Source organism: Siniperca chuatsi, linkage group LG6 (assembly GCF_020085105.1).
Source record: "Siniperca chuatsi isolate FFG_IHB_CAS linkage group LG6, ASM2008510v1, whole genome shotgun sequence".
In the NCBI taxonomy this organism is placed as follows: Eukaryota; Metazoa; Chordata; class Actinopteri; order Centrarchiformes; family Sinipercidae; genus Siniperca; species Siniperca chuatsi.
This window is the reverse complement of record NC_058047.1, coordinates 22,058,601-22,074,225: the sequence shown is the minus strand read 5'-3', so window position 1 is coordinate 22,074,225 and position 15,625 is coordinate 22,058,601. Positions and strand designations below refer to the sequence as shown.

Here is a 15,625-nt window from a genome sequence, read left to right as displayed (position 1 = left end):
CTTCACACATGTGATAATAAAGCAGCAATTTACAAGTCAACCCCATCAGGATGGATCTAACCATACATACTGTAGGTAACCTGAGAGACAAAGAGGTGAATGAAATCTGGCCTTTTGTAATTTTTATAGTGGGCAATAGTCCAACTAAAATCATATACAGTATATCATATCACAAGTGGGAAATAATAGATGCATGATTGACGAGTTACGGTGACATAACAGTGTCAGTGTTGGAAAATGATCACACAGTCACATAATGCGATTATGTGTTGTGGCAAAACAAAGCACATGCTATAGTTGTACGAAAGATTTCTCTGTGCCACCATCATCAGCTCCAGTATTTCTCACACACGTTATGGACAGGACATATTGCTGTCTCTACTGGACTGCTTAAAAACTTGAATGGTATTGACAGGAAAGCAAGCCACAGTTGCAGCATGTGTTGCCTATGTATAATGTTTTTTGGCTTTACTGTAGCATATAGTCTATAGTAGGGGATAGGTTTCAGGGTTCAGCGGGGATTGGCATAGATCTTAAAGGGGTATGGTGTGCGTGTGGCTCCAGTGATTCCTTCTGTACTGAGCTCAATTCCATCTAGAGTGGAAAAATAAAATTTCTGAAACAAACTGACGACAAACAGGAACAGCTCCATTCTCGCCAGGCCTTCACCAAGACATGCACGCTTTCCTGGAAAAACAAGCATAAATGCAACAGAATGAAGGCTAGTGCGCTGAAAATGTTTTCTTGTATACTCATTATTTAGCTACAGGCGCACACTTTCTGCTGCTTAAATGATTTTACTCCTTGTGGTTCAAATCTTCAAAAGTGGATTCTTTAGGTACTTATTCAAACTCAGAATTATCAGTTAGATGTGAAGGTTACCTGCAGAGAAAGGTAAAAATGCATCCCTCCTCACAAATTTTCCTTCAGCATCCAAGAAGTGTTCGGGGTTAAAGGTGTCAGGAGTCTCCCATTCAGTCTTGTCAAACAGCACAGAGGTCAGGTTGGGCATCAAGGACGTACCCTAAAAAACAAGATCCATAGGTTAACACCAAGCAATGTTGCAACAACACTCACATTTTTCATTCCTAGGCAACAATAAGCTGTCTAGCCAGCAAGGCAATGAAGCCCAAGACTTTTTGCAATGAGATTTATCGTCATAGGGAACACCAGAAATCGCTGTACACGGACTCAGAGTAATTGTTAAGTCAGAAGCACTTTGCAGTATTTTAAATATAATTCAGTTGTAGAATTTTAAGTTGTGAGTTTAAACTTCAACCACCAGCAATAACAAACACTTGCCTCTGCACACTAAATACCTTTGTATGAAGCAACATCAACAAATAGTGAAAACAGGACATACAAGATCAAGATAAGTCATGCAAAAAAAAAAAAAATGAGGCTGTGAATATGTATATGATTTGAGCTTTCTTAAATACTTGGACTACTAAAGTGTAAGATACAGAATAAATGTATTTTGTCCTTTTTGTACTTTTTCTTCATCTTGGAGTATAAATCTCCAGGTGATGTCAGGAGATTCAAATTGCAGTAACATTAGCTGACTTTATCATATTTCAAACATCATAAACTGCACAAAATTATATTGGTTTTCTAATAAATACACAATGTGGATGTGCTGCGTGCTATAAGTAGATGCACCTTGGGTATGAAGTAACCTCCCAGTGTCGTGTCCTTGGCGGCCATTCTGAGTCCATTGAGAGGAACAATGTTTCCCATCCTCTGGATCTCATGGATGACAGCATCAGTGTAGGGCAGGTTGGGTCTGTCAGCCATGGTGGGTTGGCGGGTCTGTCCGATCACTCTGTCTATCTCTGCCTGGACTTTGTCTAGGGGGTGAAATGAAAGATTTTTCACTGATCATTTAAAGTGACTTTCTATTTCATGTGCTGCTGCTGTGGGAGTCTGAGCAGAACACCCACCCTGGATATGAGGGTTCTCGACGAGGTAGATGAGGCCCCACTGCAGGGTCTTTGAAGTGGTTTCACTACCAGCCAGGAACAGATCCAGACAACACAGAACCAGGTTGCCATCGTCAAAACCCAGTTCACTGTTTCTGTTGTTCTGACAGGCAGAGCGGAGGGACAAACATACGGTCAGTTCACAAAAAGGTTAGTTTTTGGTCCTCATATATATATACACAGTAGACTGGCTTATTGTGAGCACCATACTTTCTCCTCTATCAGAAAGGTGTCGATGTAATCTCGTGGGTTGCTGGGATCCAGATCCAACTTGTGCCTCTCTATCTCTCCCCTGATAGATGTCTGCAAGCATTTGGAGTTGCTGAAGATGCCATTGTGAGGCCCTGGCAGGCGTTTCATCAGTGCTGGAAACGCATCATACAGCTGTTTGGAGAGGAAGCACAGGACTTATTCATTGGTGTTGTTTTTATCCACTGGCAAGTAAAGGTCTCACTGTAGCTCACAATAATTTCTGATAGAGAACTTTCAATTGAAAGAATCTGCAAATTAAATTATTTTGTGTACAGAAAATTTTATAAAATTGAGTGTTTTTTTTCCAAACTCAATTACACTTTTCTATTAGCTTTCTTGAATGTGTATGAATAAAGTTAACACACTGGTTATGAATGGTGATAGCCATGTGAGGTTGTGAGTTGTGTCTGAGCTTCTTTGCATCTTACTAGAGCCCATATGGAGCCTTCCAGATAGGCCATCTCAGTCAGATTCTTCAGCATGCTCTGGAAGTTGTGATCACTGTAGTCAAACCGTCTCCCAAACACTATCTGGCAGATGATGTTGGCCACAGCGTTGTTTAAGAGGGGCACAGGGTCAAACGGCTCACCTGAACAGAAGAAATGTCTTCAATCACAGTACACTGTGTGTGTATTTTGGCTTTGCATTCTTTTACATGTTGTTCTCTTTTCTGTTTTGCTGTTTTTGCCAACCGTTCTCCTTCTCCATCGCCTCCTGCAGATGACGACTCTCTTCACAGATGCTCTGCTCCATGGAGCTCTTGGCCAGACCAAAGGTACGCAACGTGGCCATGGCAAAACGCCGCTGTCTCCTCCACACATTCCCATTGCTAAAGAAAAGACCCGCTGAGACAGAGAGAAGCCACACACATTACTCTGGCTGGGATCAGGAGGCAGTTTGACTGCTTTAACGCTGATGTGCTGTATGTGTGTACTCTTTGTAAGATTCACCTGAGTTCCCTGAATAAATCCTGGTCACCATCGGGCTGTAAGGCCGGTCCACGAAGTTGTCGGCCTGTGTCACTATGGCTTCCTTCACCATCTTCCACCCAGACACAAACACTGTTTTGTGTCTTCCCAGACTTATGCAGAATACATTCCCATAAACATCAGCTAGCTGTGGATGCAGGAGCAGAGAATAAGTGACCTGTTGTCCAGCATGTGACTCTGATAAGATGCACTGTGACTCACTATCAGCAGGTTTTTAGCATTGTTTCCCACCACAGACTTTAGTATTCTGTTGGGGCAGAGTCTCATGTAAAGTTTTGTAATTTCTCTTGTTTGAGGACCTGTCTCTACTACATACTAAAGTAGGGGAGTTATTACTCAATAGCTTTTTTCACCTTTTGCTCAAGTTTTCACTGAATTTTCAGAATCACAATAACACCACTGCATAATATGAAGATATGATTATGTCATCTTACCTTGCTTAGGTAAATGTGAGGCTGTTTAGATTCAATGCTGAAGACGTTTCCTAAAAGAGGGAGAGCCGGTGGTCCTGGTGGAAAGTTAGGTGGATCCTTTTTGTTCAGAAAATACACTACGAGGAGAACGGCAAAACTAAAAAGCAGCAGTCCCTTCAGATCAAGCCACTGAAACAAATCACACAGCCACATTGTGAAGCAGAGGAGACGAGCAAGGGACTAAAACGGATCGCTTGGTCCATCATCCATTCCTAGTTAGAGATGGGCTGGTACTCTGTTGCATTGTGGGTAATGTAGGCACCAGGTTTTGACAAGGAAGAAAAATCTGTGGAATAAAAAGAGGCGATATCTCTTTTTTTAAAGCTGTCCATCATGAGTCAGACAAAGTTATAAGAGCGGAATGCTAAATAGGTGGAGTACTCATTTAACATTTAACCATGAGTGCCAACAAAGTTGAAAAATTTTTCATAAGGGATTGGTGTGTATTTACCCCATTTTTTATCATAGCATCTTCCAAATTATTGTTTTGGCATAATGTTAAATTTATTTGTAGAAAATTAGACAATCCTGGTGAAAGTTGGTGCAATCTATGTGTAATGTTACGGCTGTCTTCTGTCATTCCTGATGTTATCACTAGATGGCGCCGAAGTAAGGCATTTTTTTCATTCTTCACACAGACCATCGGCCGAGGGGCCCAGCATAAATAAATCTGATACATGACAAAATAAGTAAACTACATATATAGTGTATGGAAGTAGATAACGAGTGAGCCATCTCGCTTCCTTCTCATCTCTGTTGAGAGTTGCACATGCGCTGTACCGATCGGGCAGGATGTTTACGGATGTAGCGGCACCGCCAATCATATCTTTCATAAATCAACGTTTTCTCGTGTGAGTTCCGACCACGCTTAGTAACTTTTCAAAACATCTGGCTACTGACAGTCACAAGTAGGGAAGTGCTCTACTGAAAGTATGTCTCTGTCAGTTTAACCCTGCCTGGACTGGCAAGTATTTGTTTATTTTATCGCCATCTCCAAACACCTGCTATTTTTTAATTTTAAATACATTAAAATTTGTCAATACCAAAAACTAAAATAAAAAGGTTTTTAAATAGGCTGCTGACAATGTCTGGCCCATCTGCATTTCCTGGTTTTAAAATCTGGCCCAATTGAATTTGTAATTGAATACCCCTGACATAGTGGATTTGAAGTGTTTATGTGTAGTAGGCTTATTATTTAAAGCTAAATGGATATAATAATAATAATAATAATAACAAACACACAGACTTAATAATTTTCAAATGTGCTGAAATTGTTTGTTATGCTTTCAGTTCTTTATTAAATAATGAATTAACAACAATGGCTACATGACATAACTGATCATTACTATAAAGAAAACTTTATATTTTGTCATTAATAACTACAAGGACAAAGGGAAATGTCTTATAAACAGTGCCATTAATACAATAATATTTTTATGTAAAAATAACTATCACACAGAATTAAATGTACAGGCACGGAGAATCAATAGGTCCTCAGTACATGATGTAATCATACAGCAGTAAAAGATTGAGATTGAAAAGAAACTACAGCTTTTGCTCCTAAAGCATCTGTTAGTCTTGTCTGTTACACACTGGTTAGATGAAAAATGGTTCAGTGAGATGTTGCTTAATTCAGCAATCCTTGGCGTAAACCTTGAAGGGGTGCGGTACACGTGTGGCTCCAGTAACTCCTTCTGTACTCAACTCGACTCCTTTAGGAACGGAGAAAGAGAACTTCTGCAGTAAAGCGACCAAAAACAGGAACAGCTCCATCTTGGCGAGGCCCTCTCCGAGACACATGCGTTTCCCTGAAGAGTCCACAAACATTCAAGCTGAGGATAAAATTTCTATTCTGGTTCAGGTTATGTTTAAGATTGAGGTGAATGTGGTTTACCTGCAGAGAAAGGCAGGAGAGCTTCTCTTTTCACAAACTTTCCCTCAGCATCCAGGAAGTGTTCGGGGTTGAAGATGTCAGGAGTCTCCCATTCAGTCTTGTCAAACAGCACAGAGGTCAGGTTGGGCATCAAGGACGTACCCTAAAAAACAAGATCCATAGGTTAACACCAAGCAATGCTGCAACAACACTCACATTGTTCATTCCTCAAAAATTTTCAAGAGATAATCCTGTTATGACTTAAAATGTGTATTAAATCTACCTTGGGTATGAAGTAACCTCCCAGTGTCGTGTCCTTGGCGGCCATTCTGAGTCCATTGAGAGGAACAATGTTTCTCATCCTCTGGATTTCATGGATGACAGCGTCAGTGTAGGGCAGGTTGGGTCTGTCAGCTATGGTGGGCTGGCAGGTCTGTCCGATCACTCTATCTCTGTCTGGACTTTGTCTAGAAATGCAAGCAAATTGAAGGAATTAAACTTGTAGCAACAGGGGGAGAAAAACTTGGAATGACATGTTAATGCCTTGATTTGTTAACTTTTACACAGAATAAGGGCTGTGGATTTTGTCCCCCATCACTTACATTGAGATAGCTTTGTACATGACAGAAATCGCGTACTTCAGGTTTCACACAGGACATGAACCCCGGTATCCTGGGTAGATGTCCTGTGTTTGTTTGACCCATCCACCCGAGCCACCTCCATACGTATAAATGTAAATATGGGTCGTAATAAGCCACTTGCAGAGGCGACCTACATGGCCGTTTATCTGGTGAGAATGGGCTGGCTCTGCTATTTCAAAGATTTATCCACCAACCACTAGACGTGATTTCAAATTTGCACATATAGCCTATAAATGCCAGTAATTCCTTTGGGTAAACTTTGAAAGAGAAAATAAGCCACACAAACAATCCCTATCATTTTTAGCCATTGTAGCGATATGGCTCTAGGGATGGTTGGTCAGTCAGTCCCCCACTTTGTCCAGTCGGAAATATCTCAACAATTATTGAATGGATTGCCATGTAATTCCACTCGGCATCAATTGTATTATCTTTAATGATCTCCCAGCAAATTAAAGCAATAGCAAATATTAGCATGCTAACGTGCTGAAATGAGATGGTGAAAATTCTGTTAGCATTATCATTGTGAGAAATGACAATAGCATGTAGCTCAAAGCACCACTGTCCTACCATAAGTACAGCCTCACAGACCTCCTAGCATGGCTGTAGACTCTTAGTCTTGTTTCCTTGCTGTTTCACAGGTTGCTCATTGTAGGCCCTAGCACATCACCTACCCTGGATATCTGGGATTTTGATGAGGAAAACCAAAGCCCAGAGCAAAGTGGTAGAGGTTTTCTCTGTTCCAGCCAGGAACAGATCCAGAGAGCACAGAGCCAGATTGATCTCAGTGAAGCCCAGGTCAGACTCTGTGCTATTCTGAAATGCAGAGAAGATACCATAGTGAATGAGGTAGATTGACAGGAAGAACTACATAGTGTTGTACAGTGCAGTGTGTGCAATGTTCACATACATTCTCTATTTCAGTTAGGAAAGCATGAATGTGGTCCCGGGGATTGTTGTGGTCCAGGTCCTTCTTGTGCCTCTTTACCTCCTGAGTGATGAAGTCTAGGATGGTGTTGAAGTGGCTGAATATTTTGTTGTGAGGACCTGGCAAGTGCTTCATCACTCCGGAGAATGACTCATACAGCTACTCGGAAGAAAGCAGTCGATGTCACATCACCTTTCACCTTTTGTGATACATTTTGGCCACAGACATGGGCCTCTCAGTCGGCTACGGAGGATTGACTCCCACAATCCATCCAGAATGCTGTCTCTCTGACAGTGATTGAACTAAATGGATATTACTGACTTACCTGACTCCATATAGACCCCTCCAGCCAAAGAAGGTCAGACAGATACTTCAGTATGATCTGGAAGTTGTGGTCGCTGTAGTCAAACTGTTTCCCCATCACCAGCTGGCAAATGATGTTGGACACAGCGTTGTTGAAGAGGCCTGCTGGGTTGAAAGGTTCACCTGGAGGAGAGGAGTCCACTATTTAGACAATGCCATACTGCTAAAGAGCTGAAGCTGCTGATTATGGGCTTATTTTGTTTTCATTGTGCACAACCTTTCTCCTTCTCTATCGCCTCCTGCAGGCGTCGGATCTCCTCACAGACAGAGGCAATAGGTTCAATAGCTCAGGGGAACTTATTTCTGCACAGCACGAGACAAGAGAAAGAGAGAGATTTGTACACCTGAGTTTCCTGAGTAAAACCTGTCAGTGACTGCATTGTATGGTCGATCCACAAAGTTCTCAGCTTGCGTCACTATGGCTTCCTTCACCATCTTGTACCCGGACACAAACACCATTTTGTCACTGCCGAGGCGGACACTGAACACATTCCCGTAGACACCAGCCAGCTGTGGACATATATACATCAATACATCACTACTGCATCGTATGAACTTTTTAAATTGTTTAAAAACAAAACCTACCAATGCACAATGAGGAATAAATGGGCTATCGAGTGTGCTTAGAGGTCAGACTTTACATTTATATTTACAATTTGACCACCAGATGTCAGATATATCTGCCATCAGTTTCTGTATAAAAAATAGTAATTGAAATGTAAATGCACATTTCCTAAAGTGCATGAACAATTTAAAGTTACATTCTTGAGGTGAATTAATAAAAATAATTGAAATGGCTTCCATTTTTTTTCATTGACAAAGTTATACATGTTGTTATTGTTAATAGTGTTTGTGAAGGATCTTGAACTGATTGTAAATTAAATTAAATTAATCAAATTAATAGTTTAAATGTATTAGAATGTCTCAATACAATTCACACTTAAAAGTCCAGTGTGTAGGATTTAGTGGCATCCATTGGTGAAATTCCAGTTTGCAACCCTTTGAATACCACTCACCTCACCCTCCCCTTCCAAGCATATAGGAGAAACTACGGTGGCCACAAAACTCACAAAAAGGGGAACGGCCATATCTAGAGCCAGTGTTTGGTTTGTCCATTCTGGGCTACTGTAGAAACATGGCTGTGCAACATGGCGACCTCCGTGGAAGGGGACCCACTCCCTATGTAGATAAATACAGCTCATTCTAAGGTAATAAAAACACAACGATTATTATTTTCCGGTGATTATAATATAACTAATTAAAACATACTTCTAAATATTATATTCCATATCTGCCAATAGATCCTCCTAAATGTTACACAGTGGACCTTTAAAAATTAAAATATGCACAGCAAAAATTAAATGAAAAACAAAAGTAGACAACAATTTAAAACTGTTTTAACAAATCCAAAATGTATTAATAAAAGCCTTTAGCAATTATATCACTTTTAATCACTTTGATCCTTAAAACTTACAAGCCCTGTAAGGTGAAACCTCATGTATATTAAACCTTACCTTCGTAAAATAAATGTGTGGATGTTTATTGTCCACACTGAAGAAATTCCCCACAAGGGGAAGAGCCTGGAGGATAATTTGGAGGATTCCTGTTTTTGAGGAAGTCTGCTATTAGGAGGAAAATAAAAATAAACAGGAATACCCCCTTCAAGTCAAAACCCAGCAAAAGATTATGAAGCCACATTGTTAAAGAAAGTTAAACCAGCAGCAGGAGGGAGGTCTGTGCTTTTCAAGACTTTCTTCTTCCTCACTTGAAACACCTGTGGTTTTTATAATGCCTGTTCACACTTTAAGTTTTTAAGTTTTAGTAATTCAGAGTTCGTGCAAAGGTGCTTGTGACAGTGTTCTTACATAACCAGCTAGAGACACGCCTCCTTTTCGCTAGACAAACAAGACCTCTGTCATAGTATGTATGATGAAACCTAAAGTAATAATTATAAAGTATTATTGTGCTTGAACATCGCAATATTATGGCAATCACTCATGAGCAATGACCATCTCAGCTCAGCAATATGATAACACACACTAAGTGCAAAACATCCACTGTCTTTCAGTGACCTTAGACTGAGATTGGATGTTCATAGTGTAAACAGAGTCAAGCCAACAATACAAAGGGCAGTGGGGAAAAAAGGCATCTTACTGATCCATTGTGCAGTTGCATGTAAATGGGTTGGACCATTCCAGTACACAACTAAAGACTGGTCTCTGAAAGAATCAGAGAAAGAGTGTAGTCTTGTAGAAATAGTAGAAATGTAAGTCATATGTTATAAGGTATCTTTTGCAACACAGCTAAGAAATTTAGCAATGGGCAGAAAAAGATCCCTGTGGGTTCAGATAAAGGCCCGTTTTTCAAACGTCACTCACCTGGAATCACTTGTGTTTGTCAAAGGTTTTCAAAAGATAAGGGATACTGAGAAGCATTATACAATTGTCAGTACTTTTCAAACATTGTGGGATTGTGTGATATTTTTGAAGCTCACCGCCACTACCATGTTCTCGCCTTTTCAACCAAACCCTGACTTCTCTAAATTGTCGTGAATCAGTTTATGTGACAACTCTGGGATTCAACTAAAATCATTTATTGATTTATGAAAAGAATAAAACACCCTTAATGCATTCCTTAATTAAAGAAAAGAAATTATGAGTTTGAGTTAACAGAATCAGAGGATAAAGTAATGACTGCCACCTCAATTAAAGGCAAAATCAGAAAATGTTATGGTATCTTGTCTAATTGTGGTACTTTTGCTTCCTTGTTAAAAATCTTGGAATATGACTTAGGCCATGGCTTTAGATGAAGATACATGGTCAAGTGTATGCAACAGAATACATTTTTCATTTGCTAGTAACAAAATCAAAGAGGCTCATTTTAAATGTGTTCATAAATTTGATCTTACTCCAGTGAGGATGCATAAGATAAAAAGTGCAACAAATGTGAAGGGGATACTGAACTATTAGGCAGATTTTGTACTAGGGTAAATCGATTTCAGTTTTTTCTTTTAAGGGGTTGCACTGTACATGACAATTGTACGTGACAATGTGACTACCTCAATACTGATAAATGATCAAGTCAGTATTAGCTCATTACATTATGTAACCCTTAATGGATCAACAGCTCATGAATGCCATATATTAATAAACATGTCAGTCAATTATCTGAGATCCAGTAGATAAAAGCTTGTCAGACCAATGCCAGATAGGTACTGTATCAGTACAAGTATATTGCACTTTACATGTCAAATTAATTTGTAGAACAGTTTGTTTAAACATCGACATTCTAAGTGAGAATGTAATACCACCACAGCAAACAAAGTGCAAATTAACTGTAACATTAGTAGCGAGTCCCAGTACTCTCACACAGGTGGTTTCAGATCAGTTTTTCAGTCCATGTACTAATGATACAAGTGTAAGGCAGGTTTCCCCATCAGGTGCAACAAAACTGACAGGAAAGTCGGGGAAATGTTAAACAATTTTTATTGTAGACACACACAATCTTTAGAAGAGGTCTACACATGCAAAATAATTGTAAACACATCTGTGGGAGGACCGGCGGGAGTACAGGTGCTTTAATTACCTGTAAGAACCAAATCAAAGGCAACTGGGCCTGCTGTCTGTGCTTGAAACAATAAGCCATGTGCCTTTGATGTACAACTTGCAAATATCCTTCTTCTTCTTTATTTGTACTTTTTCTTAATTTTTCATATGGTCTTTTTTGTGCGTCTGTTTGTTTCGGGGTGGTTATTTTTTGTTTTGTGGGGAAAATCAGCGAGGCACAGCTAGCATCCTAAACTTCTCGGGGGAATGGGTGAAGCCTAGCACACCTTTTAAGCTGGGCATTTCTCCAGGAACAGGAGAGAAGGTGAAGTGCTGGAGGAAAGATGTAAATAAAAGGAAAAGCTCCATTTTGGCCAGGTGCTCCCCCAAACACGCACGTTTACCTGCGGGGAAACAGTCGACAACAGCTGTAGGTTAGCAGATTCCTAACCCATATGTTGCTATCATGAACTACTGTATGTTGGGAGCAATTCCTGCACGCTAAATAGTATCTAGCAAACCTGTTGAAAATGGTAAGAATGCGTCTCTTCTGCGGAACTGGCCCTCTGAATCCAAGAAATGCTCTGGACTGAAGACATCTGGAGTCACCCACTCATTCTTATCAAACAGCACAGATGCAAGGATTGTACTAATAGCTGTGCCCTGGAAAAAAAGAGTCACGAGATGTTGATAACAGCTGTGTATCAATAATTAACAAATTTTACAGCTTATCATTCATCCCTGGGTGAATTTGGTAAATAGTCCTTACTTTAGGTATGAAGTATCCTCCTAGTGTAGTGTCTTTACTGGCCATTTTGGGGAATCCCATGGGAACAATATTTCCCATCCTTTGAGTCTCATGGATGACAGCGTCAGTGTAAGGCAGGTTGGGTCTGTCGGCCAGGGTGGGCTGACGAGATTGTCCGATCACTCTGTCTATCTCTGCCTGGACCTTCTCTGAGTGAGGAAGCAGAGTTACAACTACAACGGGCAGCTCGTCAGACATTATGCACTTGAAATAGCACCAAACCATCTATAACCTTCATGAGAATACTCCTGTGCCTAATGTGATTAATAAGATACTAACCCTGTATCTCAGGATAGTGCATCATGTATACGAGGGCCCATCGTAAAGTGGTGGCAGTCGTTTCTGTCCCAGCCTCAATCAGGTCGAGGGTGCAAACCTGCAGGGTTTCCACGTTGAAGCCAGCCTGGGGATCCTCCTTTTTCTGGAAGTGCATCAGCAGAAGACACTGTTATTTTGTGACATTATACACAGAGCCATGCTTTTATGGAAATATCTTACCTTATCCATCTCTGCCAGGTATACATCGATATAATCTCGAGGGTCATCGGGGTTCCACTCCTCCTGGTGCTTCTCTATTTCCTTTTTCAGGAAAGTCATGATCTCCTTGTAGTTGGCGTGGACAGTCTGGTGAGGTCCTGGCAGGTACTTCAGCAAGCCAGGGAAGACGTCGTACAGCTAGTCGTGGGACAAACTCTCAGATCAGTAATAGACCCAGTTTGTTTTGTGATCACACAACATAATGGTTGAGGTGGATCAGGAACTACCTGAGTCTGAGCAGAGCCGGCGAGCATAATGGCCTCATTGTCCAACTCCAGAAGCTTGCGAAAGCTTTGATCACTGTATTCAAAGCGATGTCCAAAGACCACAGAGGAGATGATGTTACTCACTCCATTCGTTAAAATGTAGTGGGGGTCGAATGGTCTTCCTGGGAATATGTTTAATTCAGTTCAAGTGACAGTACATTGTTAGCAGTATTTTTTTTTAAGTTCATTAGTCAAGTTGAACTAAAAGATGAGTCTCTGTAATCCACTTGCCTTGTTCCTCTTTGAAAGCTTCACAAAGGAAGTTGCTTTCCACTTCAATGTACTTTTCCAGTGACTTCTGGCCCTCTCCAAAGTAACGCAGGTGAGTGTTGGCAAACTTCCTCTGCTTCTTCCACAGGTAACCATTGCTCAAAGCGATGCCTCCGGGAATGTTATATCAAATTATTAAAATCAAACAGGTCCTGCACAAAGATTGCTGCATGTAGTTTCAGAATAACATGTATTTTGCTGTGTTTATGCTGTGTGAATTATAGCATTTCTGAGCACCTACATTGAAAAGAAACAGCTATTGTCACTCTATAATGTCTGCTGTTTGGTGTATCCTTGCAGGGAGAGAGGTCAGAGTGTAGACGGCAAAATATCAACACTATACACTGCACTGACAATATACTGTAGTCTGTCCCATTTGAGTTGGCTGACTGAGCTGTGATTTTTGATATAGTGAAAGACATTTGTGATGCCATACATTCATGCTCTCACGTACTCACCAAGGCCCTTGTAGACAACATGGAAGAGAGGGACAACAGGTCGATCAACAAAGCTGTCCAGCTGGTTAACAAGAGCCTCTTTGACCATCTTGTATCCTGAAATAAACACCATCCTCTCACTGCCTCTCCTCAAGCTGAACACTGGGCCGTACACCCGAGCAAGCTGCATTTAAAAACAAATTACTTTTCGAGAGAGGAAATGTCTTTTGTATTCTTTTAATATATTAATTATATGTTGGATACAAATACAGACAGTGTTTGTCAGATGAAATGCTTAAAAAGGGTAGACAATTACATAAACACTTGCTGCAACAGGTTGGTCTCACTTGATGCTAATAATACTGTTTCACCTTGTGGCTGCTGTTCCTCTGTGTTGAAGCAGTTTGTCTTTGTTTGATATATGTTTTCATGATTTTTGAAACTGTTCTCTTTGAAGGATCTGTATATGAGATTTTGAACATTTATATAGCAGCAAACAACTATTTGCTATATAATTATTTAGTGGAGTAATCGCGTCCTGAGCAGAGAATTATGTCTTCTCTGTTCTTTCTTCAGCCATGCATGCATGTTAGTGCATGTGAATCTCTCCCTGTGAAACTGTTCATCTGTGAGGACATAACGGGTGGTTCTTTTCCCATCCAACACGGTGAATAAAGGCTTTATTTCGACCAAACCAGAGTTGGTGATTGTTGGAACAGTGGAAAGACTAACAGAGACAGTTTTACTTTATTTCTGTGCAGTTTGAATGAAGTGTGTTTTACAATGATCGGACAGGTAAAATTACTGTTTTTCTCAATGGAGTCTGGTGGGCTGTGGCACCCATTTGCTTTGGTCTGAGGTGCTGGTGCTCTAGTGCTACATTTAGTGACAGTGAATGTCGCATTCAGCTCTTTTAACATACTAAATAAATTAGTAGGCCTACTTATTTTCCATGTATTGATTTGCAGTTTGTCTCTGATTGGTATGTTTTGAGCTTTGTAAATAGTTTCATGTTGCTTTGAAAACTCACATATTCTATTTAAGTCCTGGTTGTCAAAAACCCTTTTATAACTGAAAAATGCCTCTATATGACATTTCATCAGTAATGACTGACATTAAACCTGGTATTTGCAACTATCGCTGTTATTTGAGATTTAAAGTCATTTTCCATGAGGTGCTGCATTATTTTGTTTACCGTCTGTAGCCTATAAAGCAGCAGAAAATAAAACTTTGGTTTGCATAAAATACATGAATATGCACTGATATGAAATTGGCAGTTGGTGAGAAAACACTTCTGAGTTACAATCTTATGATGCTATTGTGTATTTATCATTCATTTATCATCATACTGTTCACCTCACCTTCTCCATTGTTTTGAAGTCAACTCCAGTGAAGACATTTCCTAGAAAAGGCATAGCCCAGGGTCCAGGTGGAAAGCTGTGTGGCCTCCAGTTTCTAAATACATCAGTCAAAAGTAACACTACAAAACTGAACAACAGCAAGCCAGTAAAGTCCATGAACTCAAAAAGTGCTTGAAAAATCATGATAAAGATATTTCAGAAAGCCCTCTGTAAAATCACAGTTTGCTCCTGCAGACAGGACGGTTGTGCATCTCTCGTTATCTGGATGAGAAGTGGACGAGGCTGGGGGAAAAAAGGCCCCAGTGAGGAAATGTTACATAACATCGGTGAAAAACAACTCTGGAACTTGAACTCTTCCAGCTGGTTGCTGACTGTATCCACATGCACTGCATCTTATGGACACAAGGAGGTCTTCCTAATCATTTTCATACAAATAATTTGACAGTAATCAGTCAGTAAATCAACAATGCATAGATCAAATTACCAAAACCAATTGACATGCAGTGAACCTGGGGCTTTAAGGGCCTTCCCTGGGTCAGGGGGCTTGGGACAGTTGCTTGCTTTGCCCAGTTAAGTGGTGGAAGAAATTAGGGGTAGGCGATCTGGCCAAAAAATAATATCACAATCTGTTTAATCAGAGTCACGACCCACGATCTAAATTGCAATCTTTTTTCTCAATTTTGAAATGCCCTGTAGACTATAGCTAGACTTGAAATAGCCTATGAATTTCTCCATTTGCACCATTAAAACACAATATTTAAATGGTTAAAATTAAAAACCTGAGTTTAATTTGAAGTTCAATTTGAAGCCAAAAGATAACAATCATAAAATTAGTAGTACTCACAACTCAATTGCGCAGTTTACAATACATCACCCAAGGAAGAGTCACGTGAAGTAATTCATCCA

General features: G+C 40.2%; 2 protein-coding genes and 1 pseudogene across 3 annotated transcripts; all 3 read right to left on the bottom strand.

Moving 5' to 3' along the window:
• Positions 1-107: 107 nt before the first annotated feature.
• On the bottom strand, positions 108-3,942 carry LOC122878259 (cytochrome P450 2J2-like). The gene is made up of 9 exons (XM_044200831.1): positions 3,655-3,942; positions 3,182-3,347; positions 2,924-3,076; positions 2,660-2,820; positions 2,190-2,363; positions 1,941-2,082; positions 1,660-1,847; positions 883-1,024; positions 108-687 (listed from the first exon to the last, which is right to left on the bottom strand). The coding sequence occupies exons 1-9, from the start codon at positions 3,844-3,846 to the stop codon at positions 512-514; spliced, it is 1,494 nt and encodes a 497-aa protein (XP_044056766.1). The 5' UTR covers positions 3,847-3,942; the 3' UTR covers positions 108-511.
• Positions 3,943-4,959: 1,017 nt separating this feature from the next.
• Positions 4,960-9,208, bottom strand: LOC122878266 (annotated as a pseudogene).
• Positions 9,209-10,963: 1,755 nt separating this feature from the next.
• Positions 10,964-15,008, bottom strand: LOC122878260 (cytochrome P450 2J2-like). 2 transcript variants are annotated; one of them, XM_044200832.1, is made up of 9 exons: positions 14,720-15,008; positions 13,380-13,542; positions 12,883-13,032; positions 12,613-12,773; positions 12,347-12,523; positions 12,128-12,269; positions 11,810-11,997; positions 11,562-11,703; positions 10,964-11,444 (listed from the first exon to the last, which is right to left on the bottom strand). In XM_044200832.1, exons 1-9 carry the CDS (start codon positions 14,900-14,902, stop codon positions 11,269-11,271), a joined length of 1,482 nt encoding a protein of 493 aa, XP_044056767.1. In that variant the 5' UTR covers positions 14,903-15,008; the 3' UTR covers positions 10,964-11,268. The 2 variants fall into 2 exon arrangements, with proteins under 2 accessions (XP_044056767.1, XP_044056768.1); XM_044200833.1 differs by having other exon boundaries at positions 13,380-13,475; positions 14,720-14,847.
• Between the last annotated feature and the right edge of the window lie 617 nt (positions 15,009-15,625).